Source organism: Sceloporus occidentalis, unplaced genomic scaffold, assembly GCF_023333645.1.
Source record: "Sceloporus occidentalis isolate IW3139 unplaced genomic scaffold, rSceOcc1.0.p SCAF_2, whole genome shotgun sequence".
In the NCBI taxonomy this organism is placed as follows: domain Eukaryota; kingdom Metazoa; phylum Chordata; class Lepidosauria; order Squamata; family Phrynosomatidae; genus Sceloporus; species Sceloporus occidentalis.
The window spans coordinates 32,801,348-32,822,711 of record NW_028316982.1 but is presented as its reverse complement, the minus strand read 5'-3'; the positions used below and the strand labels follow the sequence as shown (position 1 = coordinate 32,822,711).

The window sequence follows — 21,364 nt, the reverse complement described above, 5'->3', positions numbered from 1 at the left end:
TGGCGCTCTTGGTCAGACCCTTCGATTGTGACCTGTCTGGCATGGGAGGCCCTGCTGGTGACTATTATACCACCGCCAGCATAGCTCACAACTTCCTTAGGATATGCAAGCCTCTCCCCCACACAGTCAGAGCACAGCTGGAGGGGAATAGGAGGCCAGAAGATGACAGTTAAGGAGGGAGGAGCCTCTTTCTTCAGGAGGCCGGAAAATGACAGTTAACAACCACCACCACATTATTCGTGTACATCCTGTACACGACCTGACATCCTCCAGAGTTACAACAGCATCTGAAGCAAAAGGAATATTCAACATTAAGAATTAAATACAAACACAATGTTGGCCATAAGAAAAAATAAAATCAAAATCTATTATCAGTGTAATGCAGTATCAGCTCAACCAAAGGGTAACAAGAAGGTGTGCAAGCATTGGAGATCTCAAAATCTCTTTAATCAGGCAAGATGTTATTGGGTAAAAAGGCTGGTGATGAGTGGATAAGAAGGAAGGAAGAAGCAGACTTGTATTTTCTGTATTATGTGGTGTGACTTGAGGGAAGGATCTGCAGAGAGATTTTCCAAGAGGCTCTAGCAGCAAGTGATAGGATGGTTTAAAGTTTCACCCTTGGAATACTGGGAGCAAGAAAGGCAAATCCTTGAGCCTCCATTATTAAAAATATACAACTGAGCTGTAAGCTTCCAACTCTCTTTTGTTTGATGCACTCCGTACAGGCTCATTTCATTGCTGGGAAAGAAGGAGAAAGTGGGGGGAAGGCTTCATCTCCATTCTCCAACACTGAAAATAATATTAGGTGCTGGATAAGGTGTTGTTTGTTTAAAAACAGAACTGAAATTGAGGAATTTTAATAGTTTGGAGGGAGGGCTAGCCTTATTATCAGTCAGTAGATTCTTAGCTGTTCGGTGTGGCAACGCTGTTGAAGGTTACTCTCGCTGTGAGGCACTTGAGGGTTTATTCACTTATTTGCCTCACTTATTTGGACACTAGTGGCGTAATGGTTTTGAGTGTTGGACTGTGACTCTGGAGACAAGGGTTCGAATCCCTGCTTAGTAAGGAAGCCCACTGGGTGACCTTGGGCAAGTCACACACTCTCAGCCTCAAGGGATGGCAATGGCAACCTCCCCTTTGATGACATGTTCCAAGAATTAGGGTCGCCATAAGTCGTAAACGACCTGAAGGCACCCAACAACAATAATTATCAAGGCCTAAAACACACTGCAGAAATAATCCAGTTTGTGACCACTTTAACTGCCTTGGCTCAGTGCTGCTAGGGAATCCTGGGAATTGTAGTTTACCGTGGGACTAGAGCTCTCTGACAGAGAAAGTTAAATATCTCACAAAACTACTAGGGAGTCCTGGGAATTGTAGTTTATTGTGACACCAGAGCTCTCTGGCTGAGAAAGTTAAATGTCTCACAAAACTAGTAGGGAATTCTGGGAATTGTAGTTTATCATGTCACAAAACTACACCACCAAATGCATCTGAGGAAGTAGACTTTAGTCTACAAAAGCTCACGCTGCCCATTTCTTCCTTTCAGTTACAGTGATCCCCAAACTATTATTATTATTATTATTATTATTATTATTTACGGTATTTATACCCCGCCTTTCCGCCATAAAGGTTCTCAGAGCGGCTTACAATTATTATAATAATTATTAATATTATTAATTAGACGGTTCCCTGCCCCCAGGCTTACAATCTAAAAGGACACGACACAAAAGAAGGGACTTCAGCTCCCAGAATCCCAAGCTATTAGCCAACAGGGCTGAGGCTTCTGGGAACTGAAGTCCATTATCTTTTAAGTGGACACAGTTTGGGGGGGACCAATGTCAGCTCTGTATCAGAAAACTACAGTTCCCAGAATTCTCTAGCACTGAGACAGGGAAGTTAAAACAGTGGGTTATTTCTGCAGTGTGTTTTTTTGGATTTAAGAAGAAACACTTTGAAGTGGGGCGTGGAGGGGCCGCTCTATTACAGGCGAATGAGGCAAATAACAACAAACAACGGCCTCAGTTTCTTTTGAGTGTTGGCGCATGCGCACTTTCACTCTTCGCTCCCCCCTCCCTCGCGCGCAACGTTTGTGACGTCACTTAACGGCTGTTGGACTAGCGCCGCCCCTTTTCTCTGGGCGGCCGCGGATAGGCTGACGGTTGGCGCATGCGCACTAACCCGGCCGGCTCGCGTGACCTTGCCGTTTGTGGCGGAGGCGGAGCGGGGGAAGTTTCTACGCGAGGCGCCGGCAGAGAGGAAGGGTCCAAAGGGCGGCAGGAAGGAAGGAAGGAAGGAAGGAAGGAAGGAGAGCGAGGATGAAGAAGAAGGCCGGGCTGGCGCTGCTCTTCTTGCTGGCCGTGAGCTTCGCGAGCGGGGCTTCGGCGCAGCAGACTGGAGGGGGGCTGCCGCCGGGGAAGAAGCTGCGCATGGCCTACGCCACGGGGCCCCTGCTCAAGTTCCAGATCTGGTGAGAGAACGAAGGGAGATGCCCTCCGTTTTAAGCACGGCCCCACTTTCACATTACAATACACGCATCCTTCCCTATTTGCGGCCTTGGTTGATAGGTCCTCTCTAGGAATGTCTGGGTCCTCCGGCGCAACTCTATGGTTCACTTTAACCAAAACTCGCCCTGAAGGACCTAGAGGCTATTCCTAGAGAGGACGTCTGTGGCTCCTCCGGCGCAACTCTATGGTCGGCGTCTGTCAGGCGTTGGCCACAGAGTTGCCCTGGAGGACCTAGAGATTCCTAGAGAGGCCTCCTCTCAGGTAAAAGCAGTGTTTTTGTTATTTATAGATAAATAATGATATAGCAATGATACACTAATAGAATATACAGATCGCATAATTACTCTCCTGCCGGGAGACAGTGGGTATAATCCATGCTTCATATCACCTACATGCTATAATGTGTGTTTATCTATCTATCTCGCTAGAAGATTATTACATTTTACAAGTTTTGCTAGTTGGAAATTAGACTTCTTATTCATATTCGTATAAAATAATACTAAATTAAGCATAGTTATAATTATATATTCAATATAGTATTATCTTATACAAATGTTAGCGTGTGTATATGTGTCTATATCTATATATATATATATATGCAGTCAGCCCTCCTTATCCACGGATTTTTTTATCCACGGATCCAAGCATCGACAGTTAGAAAATATTCCAAAAAGAGTATAATTCCAACTAGCAAACCTTGATTTTCTATATAAGGAACACCGTTTATTTTTAGCTGCAGCATTGTTCCCAGTAGGAAATGCATCCAAATTACTGGGACCCCGAATTCAAAGTGAACCCAGTTTTTTATAGCGATTTGAACAAAGAATACTAGAAATCACATTTCACTGGTTACATTGAATCGAAACACTTAAACCCCTGTATATTCATTGGATACTCAGATATCACACCTAACACGTCGCTGTCCCTCGTGGGGAACCCATCCATCTATCTTTTATCGTTACATTTTGCTTCACTGTCCCCAAACTGTCTTTTCAGTACTTCCTTTTGTTTGGGTTAAAATGATAAATTAGGAGCCGTTTCAAAATTGTTTACGTTCCAAAACTGAGAATTTGGCATGACCTGAATAACATAACAACCTTTGCTCTCAGTATTTCAGTACTGTAATTTCCCAGCTCCTGAGCATAAGTCAAATCCTGAATTTTAACCACTCTGCCACACTTCAGCATCCACGGATTTTGTTATCCACGGGGGAGCCTTGAACAAAACCCCAGCGGATAACAAGGGCCCACTGTATGCATATACATACATACACAGACAGTGAGAAGCAATGGATAATTATCTCTCCTCTGTCCCACTCCAAGACTGAAACCTGCATTTTTCCCCCTTGAATGTCCTCCATTTGGCAACGCCTTGTCCTCCTTTGCTGTTATGGAGGGAGGGCATTAAGGGAGGCATCAGGCAGAGAAGAGGCAACCTCAGCTCCAAGGAATGTAGACAGTTGGAGATTGTATGATGACAATGATAATGATGCTCCTTGCATGGTGATGGTGTTTGTTGTTGTTTATCTTCAAGTCATTTCTGACTTACGGTGACCCTATGACGGGGTTTTCTTGGCAAGATTTCTTCCAAGCAGGTTTGCCGTTGCCTTCCCTTGAGGCTGAGAGAGTGTGGCTTGCCCATGGTCACCTGTTGTTGTTATTTATATCCCCCCTTTCCCCCAAAACTGGGACTCAGAGCAGCTTACAAGAATAAAACAGTACAGTTAAAAACACAGAAAAGTGTTACATTAAAACAGAATTAAATTATTACAATATTAAAACAGATTGCATATAAAAGAATAAAATATAGTTACAAAGATAAAAAGTGTTTAAAACACATTTAAAAAGAATCCAACACGCAGCCTGTTCAACCAGTGGGTTTCATGGCTGAGCTGGGAATCGAACCCTGGTGTCCAGAGCCATAGTCCAACACTCAAACCATTGCGCCACACTTGTTACATAATAAGCTTTCAAAGAAGGTACAGTGGGCCCTCTGTATCCACAGCCATTGTATATTGGAACTTGAGCATCCACAGGTTTTGGCATCCATGCGGGGGGCTTTGAACCAAACCACAGATGATACCAAAGGCCCGCTGTAATATGACCTGCAGAAACACATGATAAAACATGTCAAAACCTCAGTACCTAGAAGAATAGCAGAAACACATTTCCATTTTCTTCCACTCCTCCATCTCATCACACCTAATTATGTCAGGTAAGCTCAAAACCCAAAGGCACTACATCCTGTCTGATCTTGGAAGCCAAGCAGCATCAGCCCTGGTTAGTACTTGGATGGGAGACTGCCAAAGAAAACCAGCTGCTGTAGGATATATTTCAGGAAGGAACTGGAAAACTACCTCAGTATCCTGTGCCTAAGAAATTCATTAGGATGCCATAAGTCAAAAGACTTGAAGGTAGAGATGCACAGCCAGACATGGTGGGGTGGAGAAGGACAGGTTGCTTACCTGTAACAGTATTTCTTCGAGTGGTCATCTGCGAATACATACAAATGGGTTTCACTGCGCCTGCGCAGTGCTGTTCGGAAACTTCTGGAATCACTGGGCAAAGTTAACTTTGCAACATTTAGAAACTTTTTGGCAGTAACTCCGCCCACCCGTTATAAGGCCCCTGCCTTCCCGCTCTTTCCCCAGTTCCGTAAATTTTTCCGCCAAGCAGGCGATGGAAAGAGCCAATAAGAGCAGGACACTGAGGGGATGGACGGGTGGGATTTGTATGTATTCGCAGATGACCACTCGAAGAAATACTGTTACAGGTAAGCAACCTGTCCTCCTTCTTCGTGGTCTCTGCGAATCATACAAATGGGTTTAGACTGACAAGCTTAGGTAAGTGGCGGAGGGAGTGTCCTGAAACCAAGCTATGGTAAACCAAAGGTATATTTATTGCAACAATAAACACCTTGAACCATAAAAGGGTCAGTCTTTCTGTTCAAGCACAACTCAACATAGCAAAACATTGCAAACCTGTGAAGGGACTAAGGTCATGCAAGACCAATCCCATTGAATTTGTGCAAATCAACATTCAACAGAATGTAAAACAGTGGCAATATTTACATCAATGCTAAAAAACAAACCATCAGAAGTGCAATCAATGCAACCCTGAAACCAACACAGCCCTCCCGAAAGCTGCGTCTCGGATGGCTCTGGTGTCCAGCCTATAATGCTTTATAAAAGTCAATGGCTGGGACCAGACAGCAGCCTTACAGACATCCTCCAAGGGAATCCCCGACAGGAATGCAGAGGATGCTGACATTGCCCTTGTAGAATGGGACCGAACCCTGCCAGGGAGAGGCTTGCCCAACAGTTCATAGCAGAGGTGGATGGTACCAGCCACCCATTTGGAGAACCTCTGCGCAGACACGGGTAACCCCTTCTTCGGTTCCGAGTAGCATTGGAAAAGTCTCTTGGACCGGCTGGAGGCAGCAGTTCTGTCCAGGTAGAAGGCCAGCGCTCTCCTGACATCAAGAGAGTGCAGGCTTCGCTCCGCATCCGACATAGGATTGGAAGCGAGAGTAGGCAACACAATGTCCTGGCACATGTGGAAAGCAGACACAACCTTAGGCAAAAAAGTAATGTCTGTCCGGAGGACCACCTTGTCCTTGTGAAACCTCAGGAAGGGCTGGTCCCTCCGCAAGGCACAGAGTTCGCCCGCACGGCGGGCAGAGGTGATGGCCACAAGAAAGGCGGTTTTCCAAGTCAGTAGTCTCAAGTCCGCCACGGCCATCAGTTCAAAGGGCTTGGATTGGAGTGCGGAAAGCACCGCCTCCAAACTCCAAGCCGGAGCCGGTACCGACACAGGAGGATGCAAGTTTGCACATCCCTTAAGGAACCCTTTCACCAAGGGATCCCTAAAAAAGGAAGCCCTCCCCCCAAATTGGTACTTGGCACAAATGGCAGACAAATAGCACTTGATGGATGCGAGGCACAGCCCCTCATCCAAAAGCGCCATCAAAAATTCCAGCACCACTGGAGTGGACACCTGAGCCGGAGACAAGCCCTTCCGATCAAGGAAGAGGCTAAACCTCCTCCATTTTAGGGCGTAGGACCGCTGGGTGGAAGGTTTCCTTGCAGCCAGGATCACCGTCCTCACTGCCTCCGGCAGGGCGGTTAGGGCTGTATCCTCCAGGCCACCAGCGGCAGGCTCTCGATGTCCGGGTGCAGAATCCGGCCGTCCTGGATCGACAGCAGGTCTGGACAGAAGTCGAGGCGGAGGAAGCATCTCCTGGAGAGGTGGAGGAGGGACGCAAACCAGGGCTGTCTCGGCCACCACGGCGTGATCAGGATCGCATCCGAACAGTCCGTCGTCATCTTGGACACCACCCTGATGATAAGAGGAAAGGGAGGGAAGGCGTAGAGCAGCTCCCCCGACCAAGGGAAGGTGAACGCGTCTCCGAGGGATCCGTCCATTCGCCTCCTGGAGCAGAACTGGGGACAGTGGCTGTTCCATTCAGTCGCGAAGAGGTCGACTTGGGGGGTTCCCCACCAATCGAACAGGTCGCTGACCGCCTCCGGATGAAGCCTCCACTCATGACACACCGAAGGGGATCTGCTTAGGCGGTCCGCCAACTCGTTGTCCTCTCCTGGAAGGTGAATCGCCTGGAGGAGCACCTGTCTCTGGATGCACCAGTCCCAAATGCGAAGAGTAATCTGGAGCAGAGTCTTGGATCTGGTGCCTCCCTGTTTGTTGATGTAATACATCATGGTGGTGTTGTCCGTCCTCAGGAGGACCACCTTGCCTGCGACAGCCAATTCGAATGCCCTTAGAGCCTTCTCAACTGCGAGCATCTCCAAAGCATTGATGTGGAGATGCTTGTCCTGTGGTGACCACTTGTCCTTGACAACCAAGTCGAGTAGGTGGGCGCCCCAGCCGTCCAAGGAAGCGTCGGTTGTCAAAGTCAACTGAGGCTGAGGCTGCTGGAAGGGCATACCGATGCAGACGTTTTGGTTGTCCAGCCACCATCTCAGTGAAGCGGCCACCGGTCTCGGTACCGTGAGACACTTTGACGGAGGGTCTTCCATCTGAGAGAAGACTGAGAGGAACCAGGACTGCAGCGGTCGGAGGCGAAGCCTTGCCCACGGTGTCACGAACGTCGTCAACGCCATTTGTCCCAGAGCTACTTGGACGTCTCTGGCCCTCACTCTTCTGTGAGACATGCAAGGTCTTAGCGCTGCCACCAACGCCTGGAAACGGTCCGGAGGGAGAAAGGCGGAGCATCTTTCGGAGTCGAGGATGGCTCCGATGAACTTGGCCTGTCTGGTCGGAGTGAAGTGGGACTTCTCTTCGTTGACGACCAGTCCGAGGGAGTCCAAAAGGTGCAAGGCGAATGAGACTGCTTCTCGGAGCTCTTGTTGTGAGTCGGCGGCAAACAACCAGTCGTCCAGGTACGGGAAGACTCTGAAGCCCTTTTGATGAAGGTATGCCACCACCGGTGCCATGCACTTCGTGAAGACCCTCGGAGCCGTGGCAAGGCCAAAGGGGAGCACGTTGTAGTGGTACGCGGTGGAGCCGACGGCAAAGGCGAGGAATCTCCTGTGGGACTCCCGAATTCCAATGTGGAAGTAGGCATCCTTCAGGTCGACTGTCGCGAACCACAGGCCCTGGTGGAGAAGAGGTAGAATAGAAGCCAAGGTTACCATCCGGAACCGGCGGTATTCAAGGAAAAAGTTGAGCTCTCTCAAGTCCAAGATGGGTCTGATGCCCCCATCTACCTTAGGTACCGTGAAGTACCTGGAGAAAAAGGCCCTGGAGCATTGTTCGGGCGGTAAAGGGGAGATTGCCCCCTTGTCCAGCAAAGTGCGCACTTCGTCGAGAAGGGTGTCCGAGGGGTGAGTGGACATGAAGGCCCCGGTTGGAGGGAGCTCTTGGAACTCGAGGGCATAACCCCTACGGACGATGTTGAGGACCCACGAGTCAGATGTAATGGAGGCCCAGGTGGTGACAAAGGGCCTCAAAATGTCCAAAAAGAAAAGGGAAGGAGAGACGAAGCGCGCTGTGACCCTTCAGGTTTTCTTCTTCCCCTGGTCGGTATTCTGCCGGCGGGACTTTCGGTACCGGGGAGGAAAGTTTCGGCGGCCAGAGGAGGAGGAAGACTGAGAGGGGTAACGGCGCCTCTGGGATCCCTGTTGTTGGGGCTGACGGTCTTGCTGGAAGGTCCCCTGAGACTGACCTTGGGGCTGCCACGGGCGTTGCTTCTTCCTAAAGGGCGAGATGGAGGACGACATCCCGTGCTTCTTCGCCACCGCCTTCATTCTGAACTTTCTATTCAGGCGTTCGTCGGTCTCGGCGTGGAAGAGGCCAGACCCATCCAATGGCATGTCCTCAATGGCCGCCCTCACGCTGGAGTTGAGGTTGGACCCTCGGAGCCACGCATGCCGGCGGAGAGCCATCGACGCCGACATGGTCCGTCCAACGCAGTCTGCCATGTTCCTGGAGGCGGTGATGAGCCAGCTGCCAATGGAGTGGGCCTCATCTCGGATCTCAACGAGACGTCTCTGGACCTCATCCGGAACATCAGGGACGAGCAGCGAGATTCCCTCCATGAGGGTTTGGATGTAGGCCCCCATGCAGGCGTTGTAGTTGATGGCCTTAACCGCGAGGGCCGCAGCAGAATAGGCCTTCTTGGCCAGGCCATCAACCTTCTTTGCCTCTTTGTCGATCGGTGAGGTCGCCTGTTTCGGGACGAAGCCCTGCTGGGCCCCCTCTACAATCGCCTAGTTAGGCTTTGGATGGTCGGTCAGCCACGCACAGTTTGAAAGGGCGATCCGATAAAGGGACTCGATCCTCCGCGACGACCCCACCAGGGAAGCAGGAGCATCCCAAGACCTGCAGACAATGGTCTCGAGGGATGGTAACAGCAGGATGGATGGCGGCGTGGGGACCCGACCATGGACGACGCCGTCGCTCTACCGGATCCCGGGCCTGTTCGTCGGGGAAGGAGAGCTCGATATCCAGGGCCCTGGCCATCTTGATGATGTGTTCGTTGAACGAACGCACATCGTCGGTCGGCGAAGACTGTTCAAGGTGATGCATCCGCTGAGGGGACGCCTGAATGGAGGTGTCATCTTCGCCAGACTGGTCCGCCACCGGAGACAAGGGCTCCTCATCTGAGTCGGAACTTGATGAGAGCTGCGCATCAGGCGCCCGGACTCGAGACACGGGATGGGATGGGATCTGGAGAGCAGGCAAGTCCGTCTCGGGAAGAGCTGCGGAACAGGAGGGAACATCAGGCTTCGACGTCACCGAATGCGAAGTCTGGGGCTTCTCCTTCTGGGGGGCCACAGGATGCAGGTTCAGCTGAGTGAACTTGCAGAAGGCGGTCTCCCTCGGTACCGACATGTAATACCTCCCCGTCTCAGAGTCGTAGAACATGTCGGTGCCCTCATCCAGCAGCTGGTTGTCGTCATCAGAGGGCTCGTTATCTTCCGAATGGAGGGAGAGAGGGGGAGATTGCTCCCTCACGATTCCGACGGCCTCCGCATCAGGGTGGGCGAAGTCGACCGTGGCTGGCAACGGGGTGTCCAGCAGAGGAGCTGCATCCGGAGCAGAGGATCTGTCCGGACGAGATGAGGCGGGCACAGGAGAACAGGCCTTTTTGGTCGGGGAGCGAGTCCTCTTGTCCGGAGCACGAGACTTGCGGGACGAGCTGTCCTTCTCCTTCGAGGAAGTCGAGGCTCCACTCTGGGCATGGCTGGATTTTGACTTCTTCGCGCCCGAGTCCCCCCGGGACTCCTTGGAGTGCCGCTTCTTGGACGGGCGGGGCGTCTCGTCAAGGGGGAAGAAGAGGTTGTCCGGCAGATCGGAGAGGACTACCGTTGTCGCCGTGGGAGGCTTGGGTGACTTGCCCTTGTCAGCCACGGACTTCTTTGGAGCCGCCAGCGTCCCCGCTTTGGTCAACTCGGCGGCGTGTCAGGACGGCTTTGACTTGGAAGGTGGCACCGGTACGGCCAAGGCCTCCCCCTCCGAACGGTCCCTCGGTCGCGAGCCCTCCAGAGACAGCTCCCTTCCGGACTTCACCCTGGGCTCGGATCCCTCAGGCCCCGGAGTTTTCTGGGGGCGCTTGGAGGGCTTGTCGGTGGCACTGGGTTTCTGGGAACCACGGGCCACATCGGTGGTGGAAGAAGACCCAGCTATCGGCGGGGCAGACACCACACTAGACATGCTGGCTCGAGAAGAAGAAGCCGGCGGTGCAGCAGAGGGGGCCAATGACGGACGAGAGCCACCCTCCTGGACCTTCCCCTGAGCAATGGCCGAAGTCAATCGGGACTCACGGTTCTTTCGCGCCTGCGAGGAGAGCGACTTGCAAAGAGAACAGGCCTTCGGATCGTGATCCTTGCCCAAGCAGAGAAGGCAGGAGGAGTGAGGGTCCTGAACGGGCACCTTGCCCCCACACACGTCGCACATCTTGAAGGGCGCAGGCATCCTTCCAAAACGTCAAGTTGAGAGGAGAATCCAAAACGAGGTCAATCAAGCCGAGAAGTCCAAAGTTACCGGGGCAGGAGAAAGAGAATGGTCAAGAGACGGTCCGAGGTCAAAAGAGAAAGTGATTCCAAGCAAGCAAGAGCGAGCGAAAGTTCCCTGAAGCAGCTAGCGCGGCGGAAAAAAGGAACTGGGGAAAGAGCGGGAAGGCAGGGGCCTTATAACGGGTGGGCGGAGTTACCGCCAAAAAGTTTCTAAATGTTGCAAAGTTAACTTTGCCCAGTGATTCCAGAAGTTTCCGAACAGCACTGCGCAGGCGCAGTGAAACCCATTTGTATGATTCGCAGAGACCACGAAGAAGAACTGGAACCTGTGAGGCAAGGCAGATTCCAGCCCTAAGCACTTCCTGCAGAATACTTCCTTCATAAACTGAGAGTGCAGCATTTCACAATAAGCAGACTTGAGATTGCACTGCATTTCAGCTACTAATTTGAGCTTGTAAGCAACAGTTGGTAGTTCTTGATGAGTTTCAGTGTGGCATTTCTTAATGTTCCAGTTTAATGGTCGCAAACATTAAACATTAATGTTTGGATAATCTTGCTTCATTTTCAAGTTCTTTATCAAGAAATATTCATATTTATTTTAAATGATTTTTTACTCTTAATTATGCATTATGGAATTTAGGGTCTAAAATTTCCGTGTTTTCCTCTAAAAATAACTATTTAATGGGTAGTATTTGTAGGTGAAAAACAGATAAGCCAAAGAAAGAAAGAAAGAAATTCAAGATGGGAATTAGCAGGCTGGCAAAAATAGAAAAAACAAAACATGAATATGAAATAAGAGCCTAGCACAAAGGGTCCTAAATAACCATGTTTGAACTTACTATCTATCCTAAGACTGACTAGGTATAGGGGTATTGATAGGACATCTGATTTAAATGAAATTCAAACTGCCTTCTTTTCTTGAAGATTTATCTGCAATCTATTCATCTACTCTCAATTCTTGACAGTGCAGTACTACAACTGTGAAGTACACTTCTTGGATTACAGCAAATAACATTTAGTGTGCTTTCAAATATTGACTACGCAGGGTACCACTCATACTGTATGAAAAATACCAATTTCTTTCAGTACTGCAATTTATCACCCATTAGGAGGTTTGTTTGAGTTTTTTTCTTGCTTTTCTTGAGAACGTTTGGAAAAGCTAACAAGAAAATAGAAGTAACAAAACAAAATAATATCAATATGTTTGTTTGTTTTTTGTGGCAATCCCATGTAGAAACTCAAATTCCACTCTGTTTTGCTTGCTCTATTTTGTATTGCTCAACATACACAAAGAATTTCAGCACTTGACTGCTGTAGTATAGATATGCAAGTATCTCAATAAAAAATGAGTGTAATAAGGAATACCTACAAAAGACAGCCAGTAAAACCTGGTAAAATCCTGCTCTAGTAGCCAACTTTCTTCTAAAATACTTGAATCCAAGCGTAAAGCAGCTATCACTTTGTTCCCAAGAATGTATTAACAAAGTCTATTAAGTCACAGTGACACAACAGGGGGAAAAAATCATTTTATTTGTATGCTGATTAATCAAACTTGCATGAGATTGCCAAAACACACTGGTGATGGAACTGCTGCATTTGAATTCAACAAAAACTCCCAGCGTTAGAACTGACTGGTTTAGATCTTATTTGTCAGACAGATCTTTTGCAGTGGCCACAGGTGGTTAGGTCATCCTTTGTTCCCTTATCTGTTGGAGTTCCCCAGGGCTCTGTTCTGGGTCCCCTTCTGTTTTCTCTCTACACACTGTCCTTAGGAAAACTCATTAGCTCTTTTGGCTTTTCCTACCATCTGTATGCCGATGACACCCAGTTGTATTTTTCCGCCCCTGACCTTTCTCCAAGGCTTGAACAGCAAGTTTTGTCTTGTCTCACAGCTGTCTCATAGTGGATGCGCCATCGGCGTTTGAAGCTCAACATGTCCAAGATGGAGCTTCTTGTCTTTCCTCCTAAGTCCACCCTTCAACACTCCTTTTCTGTCTCTGTGGACAACATTTCTATTCAACCAGTCCAGCAAGCCTGCAGTCTTGGTTTGATCTTTGATTCTTCTCTGTCGTGTATCCCTCAGATCCAGACCACAGCCAAGGCTTGTAGATTCCTTTTATACAATATTGCCAAAATCCGACCATATCTTTCCACCTCTACTGCCAAGATCCTGGTCCATGCTCCAGTGGTCTCATGACTTGATTACTGTAACATCCTCCTGGCTGGGCTTCCTCTTTCTCACCTCCATCCTTTAATTTCTGTCCAGCATTCAGCTGCACGCATTATCACATCCACCCACAGCTCTGACCATATCTCTCCTTTGTTGGCATCCCTTCACTGGCTCCCCCTCCCTTTCCGTATTCAGTATAAGCTTCTGCTGTTGACGTTTAAAGCCCTCCATGGGCTGGCCCCTCCTTATTTATCAGACCTTCTTTCTCCTCACCTTCTCACTCAGGCCCTCCGTTCTGGTAGTCAAGGTCTGCTGTCTCAGCCCAGGATTTCCTGTGCCCCATCTAGGATTCGCCTCTTTTCACTTGCTGCCCCTCACTCCTGGAACCGTCTTCCCCCACAAGCAAGGGCCATCACTTCTTTAACCAGTTTCAAAACGGAGTTGAAGACCATCCTGTTCAGAGAAGACATTGTGTGATTATCATTTGCTATTTGATGTTCTTTTGTTGCCTGTTTTATTGAACCATTTCCTGTATTGCTATGTATTTTATATGTATTATCCTATTATTTCTTGATTGTACGCCATAGGCAGGTTTACTCTTATCTATTTATTTATTGTTTGTATGTACAGCGCTGTGCAAATCTACAGCGCTATAATAATAACAACAACAACAACTTCAGTCTTGGATTCTTTTTAATTGCATCCTAGTGTGATTCCTTGAGTGATGAGAAGTAGAAAATATTTTATGGATAAGGGTGGTAGAGTTTAAGCAGTAGATAGAATATTTCAGGGAACTGACGAATAATTAAACACAATGTTTGTAACACATTAGCTTTAATTGTGAAAAATATTTCTCTCCAGTGTTTCCTGAGGATACAGGCGGGTGTTTGAGGAGTACATGCGGGTTATTAGCCAGCGGTACCCAGACATCCGCATTGAAGGGGAAAACTATCTTCCTCAACCTATTTATAGGTAAGTGAATTATGAGTTAGAACAGGCTAAATGTTTCCAGTAGTTTGAACAGATTATACAGTGGTACCCCGGGTTACGAAATTAATTCGTTCCGCCGCCGCTTTCGTAACCCGGAAACTTTCGCTAGCCGAAATGCCCTTAGGCGCTAATAGCGAAAGCTGCGATTCCGTGTGAAATCGCGCCGAAAAGCACCAAATTTTTTTCGTAACCCGAAATAACCTTCGTAACCCGGAAAAATGTTTTTACATGGATTTTTTTCGTAACCCGGAAATTTCGTAAGGCGGCGCATTCGTATCCCGGGGTACCACTGTATTCTATAACAGGGATAGGCAACCTTTTTGAGCCGGGGGCCGGGTTGCTGTCCCTCAGACAACTGGGGGGGGCGAAGCCAAAGAATAAATAATTAAATAATTTTGTAAAAAATTAATTAAATAAATAAACCGGGACAAATGTAGGACAAAAATTTCAAATGGACGACACTTTTTTTAAAAAAAATGGAGGGCACGCTAAAAATTTGCTGATTTTTTAAAAAAATGTTAATATAAATGCATGTTTTGGAGGCTTCTATAGACAATTCCCCCCCTTGCCTGCCGCTTGCCCCCCCCCTTGCCCGCCTCCTCCTGATAGGCCAAAGGCCCCACGCCCTCACGCAACAGGCCAAAGGCTCCGGCGGCAGGACCGGGCTGGGGCCAGTCCCAAGGCCTTGCCGGGCCGCATCCGGCCCGCGGGCCGCAGGTTGCCTACCCCTGTTCTATAACATAAAGAGTAATCTTACTTGGTTCCAGTGGCCAAAGTTCACGCTCATGTTCTTCAGCTTATGCAGTTTGGAGCAATCACTCCTAGTCTTACATGCCAGTAATGGCATGATGCTTTTGTAAAAGATATAATGTTTATAATAATAATTGCTGTTATAGAGAATGTGGATAATGACAATGATGATAATGAAAACACCCAAAGAAGGCTAGCATTTTTCAGTAATGTAATGTTGATGAAGTGAAGACTAGTGATGTGTAGTGAGATGTAACATAATTTTTGACTTTTTGATATAGTATTTTTCAGAATATTATCTTCAATGTTTGATTTCTCTCTCTCTCTTTTTTACCAGACATATAGCATCTTTCCTGTCAGTCTTCAAACTAGTGTTAATGGGCTTCATTATTGTTGGCAAGGATCCTTTTGCTTTCTTTGGCATGCAAGCTCCAAGCATCTGGCAGTGGGGCCAAGAAAATAAGGTACGCCTCTTAACTATGGGCATGTTAAAATTGATTGTATGCAGGAGTAGGCAACTGACAGGAGTCCCCACAGGAACATATGGAGGGAGCACACCCTACCTTAGCAATTTTTTGAAATTACTTTTCACTCAGAGCATCTTCTAGCATCTGTTGGAGATTCTTGGTGGTAATTTTATTATGTTTTGTCCCCCCAAGTTGTTCTAGGCATGGGAGAGGCCTGTTTACCCAGGAAATTAAACCGAACTCAACCTACATTTTACTTTCTTGTCAGTTCAATGTCTATTTTGTACCTAAAACAGCCTGAAGGGATTACAGATATATAACAAATAATGTTTCAAATAAGAAAAAAGTTGAAAAAATGTCAAAGGATTTGCAAAAATATTGACCCCTGAGTGCCATGTGCAATCCATGTACCACACTTTCTCCACCCCCATTTTTCAGGATCCCTGGCTTACTCTAAACAAGCCACCGTTCTGCCTCCTAATTTCTAGTTGCTTCTGCTTGCTCCAGCTAAACAAACCGCAGCCTATTGTGTGGACCCAGCAGTCTTGTTTGTTGAGAGAGAAAAAGCCAAACTGCTGGCACGCTAAACAAAACACACACCAGAGTTCATTCAGTTTTGTTGGTCATTAAGTGAAAGCATTAATGGTTTACTATACCATGAAAACCTGGCTTATATTTTTACTGAATTGAACACACGGTCTTGCAAGGATGAAAAGAGAAAATTACTACAGAAGACTCCCCTACTTTCCTTGTTTATGTGAACAGTATCCTAAAAACCAAATTCTCTGATCTTAGTTTTAAACATTCTGATAATATTGTTAGTAAATAAATGACCAAATGAAGGAATGGGTCAAAATATAATATCCTGATCCCAGGTGTACCTTATCCAAAAAAGTACCATTCTTGTATTTTTATGACCTGCTGAAATATTTAATCTTTGTTACTGAAATCTTTTGGTGTCGTGTTAGTGAAGATTGCATCATTTGTACTTAATGTGTATTATCAAAAGAGTATTCAGCAGAGTGCTGAACAGGGTAAAAACACCACAAGGGCTTGAAACAAAATAATAATAAAACAGATTCATACTAAAATGATAGATGTTTGTATGAAGCACTTTTAGCACTCAATTTCTTACCTATTTCATAAAAGAGGCTATATTTTAAAAGGCATACCCATTCTAGCTTCCCTTTATTAACCAGTTAGTTGTGCATTACACTGTTTGTTACTTGCATGTATTTCTTTGAAGTATTTCAAATGAATATTCCTAATTTAAGAGGTTTAAGGAAAATAATGCCTGATTAAAAAAAGAATCCCAAATATTGCTGTTGATTGAGTAATTGATTATACAGTGGGGCCTTGCCATCCGTGGATTTGAGCATCTGCAGTTCACAATCCCCGTTGTTTCCAGTGGAGGCACATGCACACGACCACACTAACATCCATGTGCACATTGCACCAGCAGTTGAGGACAACGGGATTTCAGGTCCTGTGTCTTTTATCTGAGGAGGGGTCCAGCATGTATCCTCTGTGGATAAGAAGGGATGACTGAACATGGGAACTGGCATGCATTGCTTGATTTAAATATAGTAATATGGGGTAATACTCTTAACCTCTAGATCTATGCTTGTATGATGGTCTTCTTCCTCAGCAACATGATTGAGAACCAGTGTATGTCAACAGGTGCATTTGAAATAACTTTAAATGGTGAGTTTTGAAAAGCATTTGCATTGTCCAAACTTTAAGTAGATTTGTACTTATTTTTAAAATGTCTGTAAAATTCCTGGCTGCATGCAGGGGATAATTATTATTATTATTATTAACCTTTATTTATGATGCACTGTAAATTTACACAGCGCTGTACATACAATCTTTTTAGTTAGATTAAAGATGTGTCTTTGTGACATGTGCCCCCCCCCCAGTTCATTGTCAAAAAGTGACAACTGGTATTGAGTCCTAAATTTTCTCAGGCAGTTAAGAACATGTGAATTATATGCTCCCATTTTATTTTAACAAGGGCACTCTTATATAATTAGCTTGATCATTAACAAGGCAATAAGTGTGCATTGCTTGACTTGTATAAATTGGCAGAGATCTTGGTACATGAATTTTCATGGAACTCTTGTGCACAGAGTAATTTTTCAAAAATAACTGTATATTCTTTAGAAATGCTATCTGATATTATCTGTTTTAAATAATAAATTTATACATTAATTTTGGCCTCCCAAAAAGGCACTCAGTGGTTGTAGAATATAAAAAAGCATAAAGACAACATTATTTTTACTTTGAGTCATTGAGATAGAATCATAAAGTTGGAAGAGACCACAAAGGCCATCCAGTCCAACCCCCCTGCCATGTAAGAACTCACAATCCCTGACCAGCACCCCTGACCAAAAACAGCTCCTGAGCTTTCTCTAGGGATGTGTGGGTGTGAAAGAAAAGGATGCTTGGGATAGGGAGAACATCTGTAGCCTTCATACGTTCCTTAACACATAAAAATAATGAGGAACTATATCTATTGTTGCAGAATAAGTAAAGTTGTACATGTTTTTCTGCAATAAGAAATATCTTGGCTCGTTATTAGTCTGACCAAGATAAGAGTGAATTCAGTTTGTGAAATTTTGGTTAGAGAATTCTTGCTTGGTCAAACTTGATTTACTGTTTTCAAATGTTTGTAGCAATTGTTCCTCCTAAAGAGCTTGGTGAATAAATGACATAGCTGTTCTTGGTTTGTTCGTTTGTTTTGTGCAAATATTGTATCCGTTATGCTTTTACCTCTCCCCTCCATACCTCGTATTTAGATGTTCCTGTGTGGTCGAAGCTAGAGTCTGGACATCTTCCTTCCATGCAACAACTTGTTCAAATCCTTGATAATGAAATGAAACTAAATGTGCATATGGAGCAAATGCCACATCATAGATCATAGCCCCATCCATCAGTACTGAAAACTTCTTGTAAGTTTAATTTGAAGATGGCTCAGTTACTCATTTGATATTTTAAAATATAAAATGGATATTAAATGTACCATGAAAGTGTGCAACATTAGTTAAATAATTAAACTTCCATCCAAGGAAGTGATTTTGGAAATTGTGAAAACTTAGATTTAGATGTTAACTTTCCTAGATATCCTCTAACCTGCCTAAGGGATTTGTATCTTTTAGCAGCAAAGTAACATTAATATATAAGTGTGAGTTAATTATTCTTGCTGTTTCCAGATCTGTTTAACATTCTTTGTTTGTGAACAGTTAGCATAAACAATTTTGATAGCTTTCTTTTATCTTATTTTGTGGAGCTACCTGATAAGTTTGTCTTCCTGTGTTTAACAGATATTAAGTGACAGCTTTGAAAGGCAACATGAATGGAATAATGAAGGCCTGTACTGAAGGCAGCATGCTGTTGGTACAGACTGGAATCTCCTCCTCGCCTTCATGTTGTTCTTCCTGAAAATCTTAATGCAAGACCTCTTTTCAGTACTGGTATGTTTCCAAGTACTTGCACATTCAAGGAGTGCAATAATACTGTATAGTTGTTGTTGTTGTTTTTTTACAAAGAATGTTAACGAACCAGTTCAGCACTAGACAATGTAGGCATTAACTGATGACAACATTTTGTTTAGGATTGAATCCCACTAAGTTAGTTGCCTTATGTCCTGCTGAAATCAGTGAGGCATGAGTATATCTGACTTGAGTCTGGATCCAATCCTTTATATTCATGCTGAAGAAGATGATTGAATAAGTGAATATCCTTATTTTTCTTGGAAAAAGATGTCTGATCTGCTTTATGTAGAATTCATGTTCTATTTGTGGAGCTTTATGAGTGCTGGTTACCTTTTAAACTAATTTGGATGATAACTGATGGCTGTCAAACATTGCCGACTTGGTTATGTAAGTTTTGTATATTTTCAGATTATATTGCTGAGTGAATGGTGCATTGTATACTAAATTATATAAACAAAATTATATGCAGAGTTAACTACCCTCAACGTCCTGACTTCAGAGAAAACCAAGTGCTGTTCAGATTCCCTCTGCAGTTTGAAGTCCTTTTTCTGGGCCAGTCTGAATGATCAAGTACCTTGGCTTTTATGCTGTCCTGAATATGAACTAAGCGGACTAATTTAAATAAAGAAAATTCATTTACTGTGTGTGAAGAAGCTTGAATTACTGTATGAATTTGCCTGATTTAACTTCTTGAAGGAAAAAAACAAGACAATTTTTAAATGCTGTGGCATTTTTTTTCTTTCGACACTGCACTTCCATAATTCTTGGACTGACTCAGGTCATCTTTAATTTGGAAAGTATCCAATAGGCAGTCCATTATGCTGCCTAAGAGGATACTTTAATTTCAAGTGCACAAGTAAGTACAATTTTGCCCTCTTTCATTGCACAGAAGGGAAATCAGAGTGTGCTTATTGGAGTGGAAGGAGGAAAGAAAGCCTACACAAAATCAAAAGGTTTTTACGTTTAAGCAGTGTGAAGGCTAGAACTGGATTGAGTGCTTTTGATCCAGCAGATTTACCCAGAAACTGAAGAAGTGGGGGCAACTTTTGCTATTTCCTTCAAAGTAACCTGTGTTACCTTGTACATTAATTTGCAGGTCCCCCAACTCTCTGGACAAAATTCTTGGGAGATCCATGGGCTTCAGCAGATACTTGGCTGGAGAACACCTTGGCTAGATGCCACCAAAACACCATTTCTGATCTGTTGACCAATTCTTCCTAGTCTTTTTGAATAATCAGTTAAAATATATTCAGAGTGAAGGAGTAGTGTACATATTCTGAAGGGAGTTAAAAGTTTCTTGTACTGATAGAATTTTAGTTTTCGGTAAATGATGTATTGCGTGTGTACGTTTTCAAACTGGAAAAACAAGTAATTTACACCTGTGTTTGTAGTTGCTAAGGAGGGTTACTAGGTTGTGAATTTCCATAAATCTCTCATGTAAAGCATTCCACCTCACTTCTGAGCCTTCCTGCTCCAGAGTGAGGATTTTAAAAATAGAACAGAATCCAAACTGTAGCTGTATAATATTAGTCACTTTAAAGCATCTTTAGGACCATCAAAGTTTGGCATTCAATCCAGTAGTGCTCTTGTTCCATGGGCTTACTGGGTAATCCATGGAAGCAACAGATGTATACGCTTGCTGCTTTGCCAGGAATTACTTTAAGGCTGACATGAGATTTAAATTTAATGAACTTTCAGTTTAAAATTTTAATATGCAAGTGGTGAAGAGCTGGTTCAACTTCTATCCACAGAGAAAAGTTCATGAGTGGGGGCCTGTTTTGGTGTTGTCTTTATTTTGCTGCTGTCTCAAGCATCAATAGCTGAGTTCTTCTCAGACATCTCAAATGGTTTCAACTATCTCCCCTAGAAAATGCCTCTGATAGCACAGGATTGGGCAGAGTGTGGCCATTAGGCCAATATTTTAAAAGGTTGTTGTTATTTTAAATGCAGTTAAGGACTTGACATGCAGTGCAGCCTGCTGGGAAACGAGTAGAGTGCAAATTGGCCCCCTTTCCCTCTTCTTTTGTCCACCCTGCTATAGCATAATATGTCCCCACATGGATTATGATGGGAATGGGCACATGCAGTCTGACAACAGCTGCTCCATTTAAGAAGGTCACCAGCAGTGCCACTGCCAGAGTCTTCCCCTGAAATGTATAGATTTAGGTTCCCCTGCAGAATTCCCCAGAGGCCCTTCTCTGTCTGTAAAAAGAGTGCTCATTTTGTGGCAGCCCTGCTTAGACAAGGAATAGTTCCTTTTTGATTAAGCTGTTTACAGTTAAAACATTACAATTAGAATCAGAAGAAGTGCTCTGGAGGGGGGCAAATACAAAGGGAAGAATCACTTATCACTTCTTGGCCTTTCGGCTAAGATCAAGTGTATTATTTTAATTGTCTTTTTAAAAAATGGTTTTAATGTATTCTTATATTGTGAGCCACCTTGGGTCCCTTTTGGGAAAAAGGCGGCATAGAAATAAAATAATAAATAAATATTAAAAACTGTTTACAGT

At 45.1% G+C, this 21,364-nt stretch overlaps 1 protein-coding gene and 1 pseudogene across 4 annotated transcripts; both read left to right on the top strand.

The window, feature by feature from the left end:
• Positions 1-2,179: 2,179 nt before the first annotated feature.
• SELENOT (selenoprotein T) lies at positions 2,180-21,358 on the top strand. 4 transcript variants are annotated; one of them, XM_089509051.1, is made up of 7 exons: positions 2,180-2,470; positions 14,015-14,125; positions 15,231-15,357; positions 16,977-17,064; positions 18,159-18,311; positions 18,684-18,833; positions 19,951-21,358. In XM_089509051.1, the coding sequence occupies exons 1-5, from the start codon at positions 2,319-2,321 to the stop codon at positions 18,281-18,283; spliced, it is 603 nt and encodes a 200-aa protein (XP_089365177.1). In that variant the 5' UTR covers positions 2,180-2,318; the 3' UTR covers positions 18,284-18,311; positions 18,684-18,833; positions 19,951-21,358. The 4 variants fall into 4 exon arrangements, with proteins under 4 accessions (XP_089365177.1, XP_089365174.1, XP_089365176.1 ...); XM_089509048.1 differs by having other exon boundaries at positions 18,684-19,710; XM_089509050.1 differs by lacking the exon at positions 19,951-21,358 and adding an exon at positions 19,324-19,507.
• Positions 21,202-21,332, top strand: LOC149318121 (U2 spliceosomal RNA; annotated as a pseudogene).
• Positions 21,359-21,364: the final 6 nt, after the last annotated feature.